We start from the raw sequence: 12,544 nt of genomic DNA, 5'->3' as shown, positions 1-12,544 counted from the left end.
TGACGAAAAACACCAAACTCTATTCACAAACAAGTGATCCCGAAAAAGGAAAAAAAACTGTTTGAGCAATTTTAAAGACAAAATTTAATGTCCACATGCAAGGATTTCCACCTTGGTTTCTTGTTTTTCGAATTTCGATGCCAGTGAATGCAGCATCCACAAGTGTCGTCCTTCCGCGGGAAATTCAGTACTGCCAGGGTTTTCAGGGACTACGAACACAACAGAGGCTGTATGACGACGCGGGCGCTTCAACTGTAAAATAAATAGGATTGTCTGGAAAAGTCAGCTTAGAGAAATGGTACGTAGACTTTATCCATGATTCTGATATGACTTGGAGTGGTTTGAGTACAGCTCTGCATGAACAACTCCGTAGCTAGCAGCAGTTGTCAGGGCGATAACTAGCTGTGACACCGGCGATATAACAACCGTAACTTGGGCTTCCCAGGCTTTATTAATATTCTACCATATAAATAAATATCAACCGCTCAAACAGAACGTGCCTTTATAGCATTTATTAAGAGACTGGACTTTGTAACAGATGGGTGAAAACGATTGTCTTCTTCGGCGGAGACGTTTGTGAATCAGCGCTGCCCCAAGTGGCTGGAGGTTTTTAATTCAACCAGCAAGACCAGTGTTGAAGTACTTAATGATTTAAAAACCTATTTTGGATAGCCACATTCCCCACTGTCCTAATAATTAGGCATATATTACGATATATTCATGCAAAAGGGCTTGTGCATCTTTTGTGTACTTTATTGTTTGCCACTTGCCATTCATTACTGTATAATATAGTCACGAACTGTACAATAAATAATGGGAATGGATTTACATTTTTTGATGTAATAAAATGTTATTTAGGCAAAGAGGAAAGGACTGAGTTTGGAAGAGAAGAGAAGTCGTATGATGGAGATTTTTTTCGAATCGGTGAGTTTTTTTTTTGTTGTTGTTTTGTTTTGTTTTTTGCAGATGAACAATTTTTGAAGGGATTTTTACTTTTTGTATAGAAGGAACCCAGACAGATTTATTTATTTATTTACGTTATCTTTGTCTGCCAGTCTCTGACTGACTTGTATATTATATATTTGTGGGTTTTGTGTAAATGTACATATACTGCGTAGGTCAAGACAAATATACAGTAGTTACTTGAATGTATGAGTGTTATCACAAGTGTTGTTGTCATTATTTCCTTGTAGAAAGATGTGTTTCAGCTGAAGGACATTGAAAAGATTGCCCCAAAGACAAAGGGTATCGGTGAGTAATGACCTCATTTTCAGCACAGGGTTGGTTGGTTTGTTTAATGTCGACTTTAAGCTCTATGTACACACATTAAGCGATTCATTGTGAGGTGTGAGGTTTTAAAAACAACCAAACAAAGATATTAAAAAAAAGAAATGATGATTTGTTGAGGAATATTTATGTTCATTCATTCATTTATTCATAGAATTTCTAAATAAATGGGACAAACATGTGAGTGCTGACTAAAACATTTTTTTTTGTGTGAAATGCCACTAGTTTATTTATAAAAGACCTCGCTGCACCCTCATGCATTCTTGCAGGATCACCATGACAACCGGGACTAGGGCTTTATCTTTGTCAGCAGAAACCAACCTATCTTTGGCAACAATCGTCTCATTGCATGGAGAACAGTTGAACATGTTCATGTTTTCTAATGAAACGCCCTCTCTCCTCTGTCTCAACATGGTGCCCATGAGGAGAGGGTTAAGTGCTGTGCACAAGGCGGTTTATGAGGCAGTTTCTATTTTAGAGAGGACATTAATCTGGAGACACCAGTTCACGTCTTTGTGATTTAAAGCATGTTTCTACCCCTTTGCATGGATTGGATTTAATGACTGAACGATGGGGGTGAGGGCCAGGATAATATGTGCAACGAGAGCTGTATAAAAAGAAAAATTCTTTGCCAATGTGCTCATTTCAGAATGAATGAAAGACAGTTGGAGGGTTTAAAGGGTTAGAAAGAACCCCAAAAAAGTATATATATATTTTTTTACTGCACAAATGAAGAGAAGCCAGTAAAGACCGAAAGTCCTGATGTCATGTGTTTATCATCGTCTTCGTTTCTGCTGCCGCTCAACATTCTCCCAGGAATCAGCCCAGCTCCTAACGTGTGGGAGTATCGCATTTCACCGCTGACACTTTTCAAGTTGGATCGCCATGTTCGGTTACATCCTCTCACCCAGCGTTCGCTAAGAGGACCAGATATGTTGCAGATGTGTTGGCTTTTACCTCTCTGAACTTTCCAGTGCTGAACCCTGCAGCAGTAAATTGAAAGAAAAAAGAAAAGAGAGATCGGATTGTTTTTTTTTTTTTGTTAAATCCCTCTATGTTGTATGATAGCTTATATTGGATAAATAAGACCCTGTATCACCTCTGAAGTGTGTGACAATCACACCTATGTCATCATTCACAATTAAAATCCACAACTCCTGAATACGTTTTTCCTTCCCTTGGCTTCTTTTAGCTCCCATGACTGTGAAGGACGTGCTGCAGAGCCTTGTAGATGACAACATGGTGGATTGTGAAAAAGTGGGAACATCCAACTACTTCTGGGCTTTCCCCAGCAAAGCCCTGCACGCTCGCAAACGCAAACTGGAAGAGCTGCAAAAGCAGGTGAGTCTGAAAACGTTACGACAACTTTGTCTGTGAGCAGCTAATAAGAGTTGAGGAAATTTAACAAAACTTTAAAACCTGGACAATGTTTTGGTGGTTTAAAGGACTCCTAGTAGAGCGATTTTTAGATCGTAAGTTTTTGTCCCAGACTCCAGTGAAGCCGTCTGGCAGGATTAATTATCCCAAAAAATGTGCAGTTCTCCTAAGAGGCGCATGTTTGGCACACTTTTTTCAGCCTTGTGTAAATAAATAAATGCATAAATAAAACTTCACTTCTGTCTTCCTGCTAAAACTGATGTCTTTTTGGACCTTCTATCTGTGATGTTTCAATTGGCTTTCTTCCAATTTCTGAAAACAACAACTTTCTGACACGGTAGAGAGAAATATTTTTGGAACACTTTGGTTTGAAGAAAAAAAAAGAGGCTTTTCCCTGAGACATAAACCCTTCTGTAAAACAAGGGTTAAAAACTCTGAATAGATCCAATTAATTCACTTGTTAAAAGTGAAACACACAAAATTTCCCTTCTAGTTGTCAACTGTGTGGACATCACATTTAACTTCAGGTGGAATTGGATATTTGCACACAAACATGAACTTGTGACCAAACTGCCCTCTTAACACTGGGTGTCATTACGCCTCAAGTTGTGTACATGTCACAATGAGTTTTTCCTCAAGTCTCAAGAGTTGAGTTTGCTATACAGTCCAGTGACATCCAGTAACTAGAAACACTGAAAGGCAAGCCCAGCAATGTCGTCATTTTACAGTTGTTAGATTCATTCGCCCTGCCTGACATGTCAGTCGCCTGATGGTTTCACTTTGACCTAACATGACCTCATGAATCAGAGCTTAGCGCAAGAAAAAAGAACGGCAGCGATTGCTTTGAAGAAGTGTTAAAAAAAACTTGTGTTTTTCACAACTGGAGGCTTTACCGTAGTTGAGCAATGACGGTTGCTTTGAGTAAAGTGACGCCAATCAGTGTGGTTACGGTCACTTAGCTCATGATGAGCGTGGCCCAGTAATCCTTTTGATGACTGTAAGTGAAAAAGGAAGAAAGCGTGCTGCTACATTTCTCCCAAGTGTTTTTTCCCAGCTTGAAGGAAGAAGAAAAAAAAGTTGTGATATTTGCCGGTGAGTCGCATTGAGGGTGCTTCATATACCGTTCGATGCAGCTCGTCCTGATATTTCTGGCCATGCGTTGCGTCCCACTTGCCCGGCAGACAGATGGTGTGAGGGAGGTGGCTCCTCCGAGAATGTCGGCCACCAGATTTCTGGGACAGATTCTAAATGCTGCAGAGCAGCAATCTGTTGAGGATATCATGAGCGTCGCCGCATAGTGCGCCGCAGATTCAATGCTGAAAAAGAAACCTCATTGATTGATGTTATGAATAAAAGGAACGAGGAGGCGCGCAGAGCCTTTTGGCAGTCGCTCATTGCGACACAGCCTCCTGTCTCCATGCCAGTGTAAATATAGAACCAGGCTTTAAGAGCACAATGTACAACGTGTAGATGGCCATTTATGATAATTGTCCTCTGATTATCCCATCATGCAGTGATGTGTGTATGTGTTCATTGAGGTTGCTTTCATGACAAGAAAAAGGAAGTGCAAAATTGCAGCGCCGCAAAGCCGGCCAGAAGAGCTCGGCTTTGTTTTACTTGTTGTAACCTGTTTTGCCCCTCTCGATATGTGATGCTTTGTTTTTCACTGAATTTTGCAGTTTCATCACTTGAAGTTTCAGCAGGACAGTCGTGAGCAGAATTTGTCAGTTCTTTGGCAGAACGCATGGGAGCCGTGTTCACCTGTGCGTGATGCCACAGATGCAGTGATGTAGCCCCACGTACGAAACATGCTTTTTCTTCTGCAGAGCACCCAAGCCAAGCAGCGGAAGGAGTCGCTGCAGAAAGCAGTGGAAAAAACTAAAGAGGGACGACAAGATACAGTAAGGATGTTTTGCTGTGCAGCCACACAAATAAAACATGCATCTATTGCGAAGCACACGTGGTCATTTGAACGGTCGCGTGAATCAAAAGTGGGTCTGTGCACGTGCAGAAGGAGAGGGCGAGTCTGCTGAAGGAGTTGGAGGCTTTGAGAAAAGACAAGACTCACCTGCTGGCTGAGTTGGACAAATACAAGGAGTGTGACCCGGAAGTCGTAGAGGAGATCAGTGAGTGAAAATGTTTCTTTTTTATTCATCTACCTTATGATTTTTATTTTTATGTAAAGTGTCTTTGAGTTTTTTGAAAAGCACTATACAAATACAATTTATTATTATTATTATTATTATTATTATTATTTTATTATTATTATTATTATAAGACGACGAGTTCAACCAGTTGCTTAATACTGTGCACATGCAGCTGGTGTAGATATAGATCAAATACGTCACTCTTGTTTTGCTGAAAGCAGCACTCAGTCAAAACCTTCGATTTCAAATGCAAGCCGGTGGCCTGACTCCAGTTAGTCCTGTCACGGGTGCAAGCCTCGCATGTTTGCCTTAACTGTGCTCTTAATGAGCATCACGACCTCAGATGTCACAGCCTGAAGGTTTTGGAGGCAAAAAAAATTCTAAGTAGCGCAAACCCACTCACTCTGTTTGGTCGTCTATATTGACACACCTCCACGTTTAACAAAGCTTTTAAAGGCAGTACAAAAATCCTCACCTGCTTTGTGGTCAGTGAACCGCTGAGGGTGCGCGCTGCCTATGTGACCTGCGCAGTGTCATAAAAACATCTGGTCTGTTTACCTGCTCCTCCCAACGTTGCACCAAGCGTGACTCTGTTCTGTGCTCATGGCCCACGTGAAAATCACTTCTCTCCTGCAAACAGCCACATGGACACATGGCCCAGGTAGATGGCCCACCTGTAACCCAGTGTAGCTAGCTCCGTGGGAATAAGACAGGATTAACAATACAAATGTTTCAGCAATCCACATTAATCACAATTAAAGGCTCAGTAAAATCAACGCTAGCTTAACCTTGGCAGAATTATTTGAATATGTTCCATGATACGCTTCAATTTTTTACTCTTTTTTACTCTTAAAAAAATGATAGAAAAATAATTTTCCAAGAAAAACTTTGTCACACTGAATAAAAAGTCTTATCTCAAAAGGTTATGTTGAAAGAAAACAGCCTGAAAAATGTTTTGAAGAGTAAGAACCTTAGAAGCCTTTGTACTGAGATAAACTGCGTACGCAGTCCAACCATTGTAATCGACATGACACAAGTAGCTCGGCCACTGCCGTGATTGAATATGGTTTTATTTGTCAATGGGACAATAGGCGTTATCGAGCCAGGCATCAGCCGAGCCAGGCGTTGGATCGATTCCTAGGCACAGGCCTAAAGGGATCCAGTCTATCAAGGTTCAATGTTTGGCTTATTGGGTAGGTGACACCGTCCATTTAAATAAGCAAAGCCACATTCTTACATCACGTGGTCGATTTGCTGCCTCTTATTTTACAGATATTGTGTACAATAAGCTGCCTTAAAGCCTGACTTCTAAGAGTTTTGATAGCCAAGTGTCTGAGTCCAGCAGCAGGAAGTGGACATGCCAGCTTTGCGCAGAAAGACTCGGATGTGTTTTGAGAATTGAGCGCAAACCAAAGTGTGTATTTATGTTACCCAACATTTGTAGGAAATGTAATGGCTGAAGTTGTGTTGCTGCAGCGAAGCCGTTAGCTCCAGCTGTTGGATCCACTGAATTCAGGGCCTTGGATCGAGTTGTAATGCTTCCAGCAGCTGTCGGAACACCAATCCAAAACCGCAGTAACGTTGTGTTTTCTCTATGAAGCTTTCCAACCAAGTCAATTCGGAGGGCTTTTCGTTCTCCTGCCCAAATTGTTGATAAGCGGTGACAAACAGCGAAGACGGTTGAACGTCTCTCGTGTGACACCTGCGTGAACTTTGGTGGCGGCACTTCCTGATGACCTGATAAAATTGGAAAACCCGACTCTGACAGTATGTGACTGCTCTCCACTTTAGGTGCAGCTGTGAACTGCATGGTTGTTAACCTGTCAATCTGTCTTTAACCCTCCAAGTCATCTCTTGATGAGATGCAGCGCGGTTTGTGCGAAATGCAGCCCGGTTCAAGGGAGGCAGCTCATCATCTGTCCTCATCTTTAATCGGTGTCCGTTCTTGCCCATTTTATCCTGCTGGAGTCATGCAGCACACGCATGCACGTACCCACACATACACACACACAAACACGTCGGAGATAACATCTCCTTTCAGTGAGTCTTGAATTCTGCGGTAAGTGCAGATATGACCTGATGTTATTCTTCTACTGGGGGGTTGGATTTAACTCGCAGAATAATAAGCTCAGACCTGTTTCTGCACAAGCATGACTCAAGGCCTCTTCAAAACAAAATGTCCCTGCATACACATGAATGCAGCTCTCATTGCTCAACTGAGAAATGCAATTCCTCAATTAAACTATGGGCCAAATACGGAGCAAACACACACTGCTTAACTGTGGAGTTTTCTGGAAGATATCTGTGTGTGTGTGTGTGTGTGTCTGTATATATACATATATATATATATATATATATATATATATATATATATATATATATATATATATATATATATATATACATATATATATAAATGTGCTGCGGTGAGGCAACACCAAAAATAGAAAGGATAAATCTGCCTCGGTTCACTTATATTCACCTAAAAAGAAACCATAAATGTCCAAAAATGCAGATGTCAATCCACTGGGTCAGATTACAGATTTATGTTACAGTGTTCTTTTATCCCAGACATATATTTGAGGTTGTTATTGACCTGACCTTCCTTCGCCTGCATCAGAGTGTCACGTGTTGGAATTCTTTACTGATTTAATGAATCATTTTATTGATTACTTCTTATCCTACTTTCCTTTACTACGACGGGCTTGCAGATTGGTCAGGTATTGTGTGAGACCTGTATTGCTTTGTACTATTGCTTTCTTTTGTTCTCTTGCTTTCTTTTGTTGTCCAAGTTTTCATCCCTTATGTAAACTAATATCTCCATTAGTTTATTAGAGTTAGCGCTTTATGAGTTAAATCCCCCAAATATATGTTTGCCAGTATATTTAGTGTCCAGTGTGTCCTAATGATTAAATTGTGCAGTCTTTCAGCATGAGACACAATGGAGAATAAGAAAAGTTTACTTTGAGATTGACACATTTTGTCTTGAATGTACTCTTAATACAGTTCTAAACCTAAACTGTTTAAAATACATAAATAAATAAACTGCTGGAGGGGAGATTAAGTGCGGCTGACATTAAAAACTGGTATTTGCTGGGAGAGTGCCGCCATTTGGGCTCATTGTTCAGACCTACCTCATCGTTTTCAGAGAGGCCTCTTTGCAGCAAGAGCTGCGGGGCTGCTGCAAGGTGAAGAGCCCACTAAAGAGTAATTGATCGGACCGCCTCTTTGGACCACAACTTCCAACATTACAGAATGCTGTTAGCTGCAGCATTTGTTTGAAAGTGCAACCTACTAAATGTATGAAACAATAAATCTGGACCTGCACCTTCTGTCTCATGATGAACAAAAAAATATTGCTTTAGTAACACAAACTGTAACTGCTCAAACAGACTGTGCAATGCAGCATTGAGTCTCTTTTTTTTTTGTTGACAAGAATCAGTGGTGGTGGTGGTGGTTGAGAAAGCAGCTGCGACAACTGCTGTCATCCAATCAGGACCAGTTAAATGGTTGATCAGATAATTAGTTTACCTGTAATGTAGTTACAGGGTGTGTCGCCTGAGAGGCACAAGCATGTACAAGAATGGAGAACGATGGTCTCCTCTCCTCTGTAAATTCAGTCTTAACACGCAGTTTTAACGCAGTTGTTTGATACTGTCACCCGTTACTGACTTTCCCTGTATTGGATAATGTAGTATTTTTGTTTTAATGACACTCTGTTATTGTAAGTTTGATTTTTAATTCTTCATAATACATTGTACTTGCAGGAAAATCAAACGTTGTAGCAAAAGCTGCTGTTTCCAGGTGGACAGGTGAGTTGTTTCCTTCCTACACACCCACACAGAGGATTTAGAGTGATGCATTTATTGAGGTGGACAGTTAAATTAACGGGAAGTAATATGTTTAATTGCACAGCGGGCTTGAAAGGTCACTGCTACTTTGCTCTGCCTACAGTTAAAACAATTTGGTCTGCAAAATGATTATCTTAAAACAAATTGATGTGGAATACATTTTCTCTCGGCCCCGTTACCTTTATCAGACTGACGGACAACTGTCGGTGCAGCTCGTGATCTGTAGTCTGGGTTTGAATTCACTTTTTGCAAATTGCTCCCGCATAAAAATAACTCTGTCCGACAGGCTGTGTTGCATTGATTACATTTTAAGTGCAGGCTGCACGGGCAGTTTGAGTTGCGCACGTCAGCTCCCTGGAGTTAGCACTCGCACACAAACACACCTACACACGCACACAGCCACACTGAATGCATTCATTGACCTGAGCAGTAACCTAGTAACAACGCTGACCTTTGGGGCTCATGGTAACCAACCAGGTCTGTAGTGTTTTGACTCTCCAGGTCAACAAATTCAGTTGCGAGTTGCGCTTTTGCATGGCTCACTTTTACTCCCTCTCCCCCTTTTTAATTCTATTTATTTAGGAAACTATGAGTCATATCTGCCTCTCACTGCACTTTTTGAAAACGGGGTGGACACTGCTAAACCAATAGGCATGAGTTGACAGTGACCAGAAAGTGTTTCCCCCCTCATTACTGTGTCCACAGGCACCTTGAGTAAATGCAGTGTCTTTTAATACAAGCAAGCTGTAATATTCATCGCAACTCACTGTTTTGGAATCATAATTCCAAAACAGTGTTGACCTTTTGCTACAGCCCAGTGAGGCTTTGAGGAGGGAGGGAAATTATTTAATGTTGTTCAAAGTTCACTTCAGTTTTCTTCCTGTTTTAAAACCTGTGTTAAAACACACAGCCCCTGAACTGAAGCCCTTTGTGATGTCACAAAGACTACCCTCCACCCCCAGTGTTTGTTCCACTCTCGAAGCTGCCTAGGTTCTGTCCCCTTCCAAACACGTGTGAGGTCAAACAAAGCGTGGAATTCATAATTCTAGCACCGACACTTATTTGCTGGAGGCTTGGAACACAGCTTTCTGAAGAGTTTTTTTGATCATTAATCTGCACGGCTAGCTACACTACTCAGGCATAAAAAAATAAGGTCTTAAAATGAGACCATCAATAAATCAATCATTTCAGCAAAAAGTGTGCATTCTTTTAAGTTCACATGCGCTTCCGTCATTACTTCCTAAAAGAAATGGAAAATACTTAGTCACAAAACCACTTGTGGATTTAACATAGATGTAAATGAAATGGTTTCATACTAATGTATTTTGCAATGCTACACCAATGTGACTCATTACAAAAAAATAATTCATTTGACTGTCAAACTAAGCACTTTAAACACTCAGGCTTGAATTTACAAGGCTAAAAAGTCCAACAGAAATCTTAAGCCAATTAAAATCAGAGTGAAGTCACAGCCTGGCACCTTGAAGAAGTTCTGTCTCACCTGACAGATCTGTGGAATCAGTGTACTTGGCAAGACTCACCCTCATCGAGGCCTGAAACTCCAGTGATAGTCACTTGTTGGGTGTTGAAGAAATGCGTGTGATTCATGTCAGTGAGACAGATGGTTTGTTCAGAGACTCGGCCATGATTGTCTAAGAATATCTCCATAATCCCACTCTGACTGTGCTATGTATAACTCCATAGAACTGGTGTAATGGTGCTTAACATCATTTCAGAGTTCATCAAACAAAGACTTTGATTTCTGTTTCCAGACAATGTTTTCTCCATCAAGTCGTGGACAAAGAAGAAGTTTGCCTTTGATGACAGCCGCATTGACAAAGCCTTTGGAATTCCAGAGGACTTTGACTACATGGACTGAGTGGCGACACAGTGACAACATGAAAAAGAAAGGTGTTCATAAGCTCTGGTTGGTTGTCAAACTGGTCTCAGCAGTGTTAGTTTGTACGTGACTTAAAGGAAAAATGAAAAGAGGCAGGTTCGTATGTCCCCCGTGGCCTTTGAACGAGGATGGATATCAGATATTGCGCTGCGGCAGATGGACCTTATCAGCAGATATGTTGCTTTGGTGAAACAAGAGAAGAGAAGCTCCAACCATTAGTGGCTGCGAGCGGGTTCCATAGTAAACACAACCTAGCAGTCTGACTTTTACAACACCTGTTTGCATGAAAACTGAGAACCCCGAGTCGACGACGGAGAAGAATCAGCACTTAACGCCAAATGACCCAACATGTATGTTCTGGGAATGAGTGCCTACGGACGTTCTTCCTGTGTTTTCTGTTCTTCTTTATTTCCAAACAGCATGCTTGACTGATGGAAAAGTTCAGTTATGTTGGATATGCTTTGTCTTTAAATGTTGTAAATAAAATGCGCAGCTTGCTTTCTGACGTTGTAAATAAAATGTCCCTGAGTTCTACAAAGTTTTCTGCAGTTGCATCTCTTGTATTTGGACGAGTCGCTACCATCTTGAATATTTTCAAATAACAGCTACCACTGTTGCCGAATGTAAATACCATAGAGGACTATTGACCTGATCACTTTCATGTATATTACTGCCCCAGAAATGCAGGACAACTACTAGTTGAACTATTGTGTGAAACTTTAAACCTCTTGTAGTGGCTTGAAAAGATGTGGAAATGTTTGGCTGCAGTTTGGTTTGGCAGGAATGACACACCCAGAGAGTTGTAGCCTGGGAGTAAAATCATGTGTGTACCTGCCCGACCTGTTCTAACTATGATTCACAATTCTGACACGCCACTTGTCAAAAGCTCGGCTGAGGGCCTGTGCATAGTTTAACTTCTCAGCCATTAACGGAAAGGTCTCAGATAATTTTAGCTTCTTTAGTTTAAGTGTCTTGTTCACTGGAACGCTAGTAAATAACAAATAAAATCTATTATTGTACAACCGGGCTGACTGAGAAATCTCTTCATTATAATGAAGGTTACTTTTAGGTAGGGTTAAAACAATTTCAGTCACTAAAAAGTGAAAAGTGACCTTACAAAAAAAACAACAACACACACATTGAAATCACAGAGATCCGTTCAGCTTTATTCACGCCCATTTATGAATCCTTTCAGGGGGTTTGGTTATGGGCAGGTTGCTATATGGCCAATTATTTTAAAAGTAAAAATAAATAAATAAATAAATAAAGTAAATGACAGGGCAACACAGATGTTGAAAGTTTGAATTCAGTGCCAAGGACGTGACCAGGGGAGGGCAAGATTCTGTTTCCTGGCGAACATCAACTAGTGACTGGGACAGAAATAACAATAACTAATAACAGCAGGCAGTTCAAGTGTTTTTAATCTAATTAGGAAAAAGACGACTTGCTTAGGGATGATGTACAAGGATAGATAGATAGATAGATAGATGTACTTTATTGAACTCAAATTAAGAAACTACTGTTGCAGCACTAAAAGCCTAACAATCACTATACAACAATCACTTGAAGGAATCTTCAAGTGCATATTGCTATTTAGAAAAAATGTGAACATGAAAATGATTTGAAAGAATAAATGCAAGCCTTCGAAGGCCAGTGTTTTGGAATGATATTGAAAGAATATTCACAACAGCTACTCTTGTGTAAAGCGAAGTACTGCACTTTTATCTTGAGGTAAACACTTCTTGGCTTAACAAAGTATATAAAGTGAAATTCTTCTATTTTCAAGAACGGCCACATCTAGATATTATACTGAAAAGACAAATTGTCTGTTTTAGCTTCCTGTCTGGTATGTTCCTTGCCTGGAAGTAGCAGGGACCAAAACAAAGGCAGCAACAAGACACTTTCAGGGGGCACGACAAACACGTGGCTGCTGGTGTTGTCACGCACCACGCACAGGTATCTTAACCTTTACAGGACTGCAC

At 40.7% G+C, this 12,544-nt stretch overlaps 1 protein-coding gene across 1 annotated transcript; it reads left to right on the top strand.

Annotated features, from left to right (window-relative positions):
* Positions 1–139: 139 nt before the first annotated feature.
* On the top strand, positions 140–11,100 carry mnd1 (meiotic nuclear divisions 1 homolog (S. cerevisiae)). Its single transcript, XM_076033795.1, has 8 exons — positions 140–298; positions 859–924; positions 1,194–1,251; positions 2,480–2,628; positions 4,491–4,565; positions 4,676–4,790; positions 8,579–8,623; positions 10,435–11,100. The coding sequence occupies exons 1-8, from the start codon at positions 296–298 to the stop codon at positions 10,539–10,541; spliced, it is 618 nt and encodes a 205-aa protein (XP_075889910.1). The 5' UTR covers positions 140–295; the 3' UTR covers positions 10,542–11,100.
* The last annotated feature ends 1,444 nt before the right edge of the window (positions 11,101–12,544 follow it).

This window comes from Nelusetta ayraudi, unplaced genomic scaffold (assembly GCF_046127955.1).
Source record: "Nelusetta ayraudi isolate G7.1 ecotype Tasmania unplaced genomic scaffold, CSIRO-AGI_Nayr_v1 ptg000004l, whole genome shotgun sequence".
NCBI lineage: Eukaryota > Metazoa > Chordata > Actinopteri > Tetraodontiformes > Monacanthidae > Nelusetta > Nelusetta ayraudi.
Note: the sequence above shows the minus strand (reverse complement) of the source record. Positions and strands in the feature narration are given on the sequence as shown.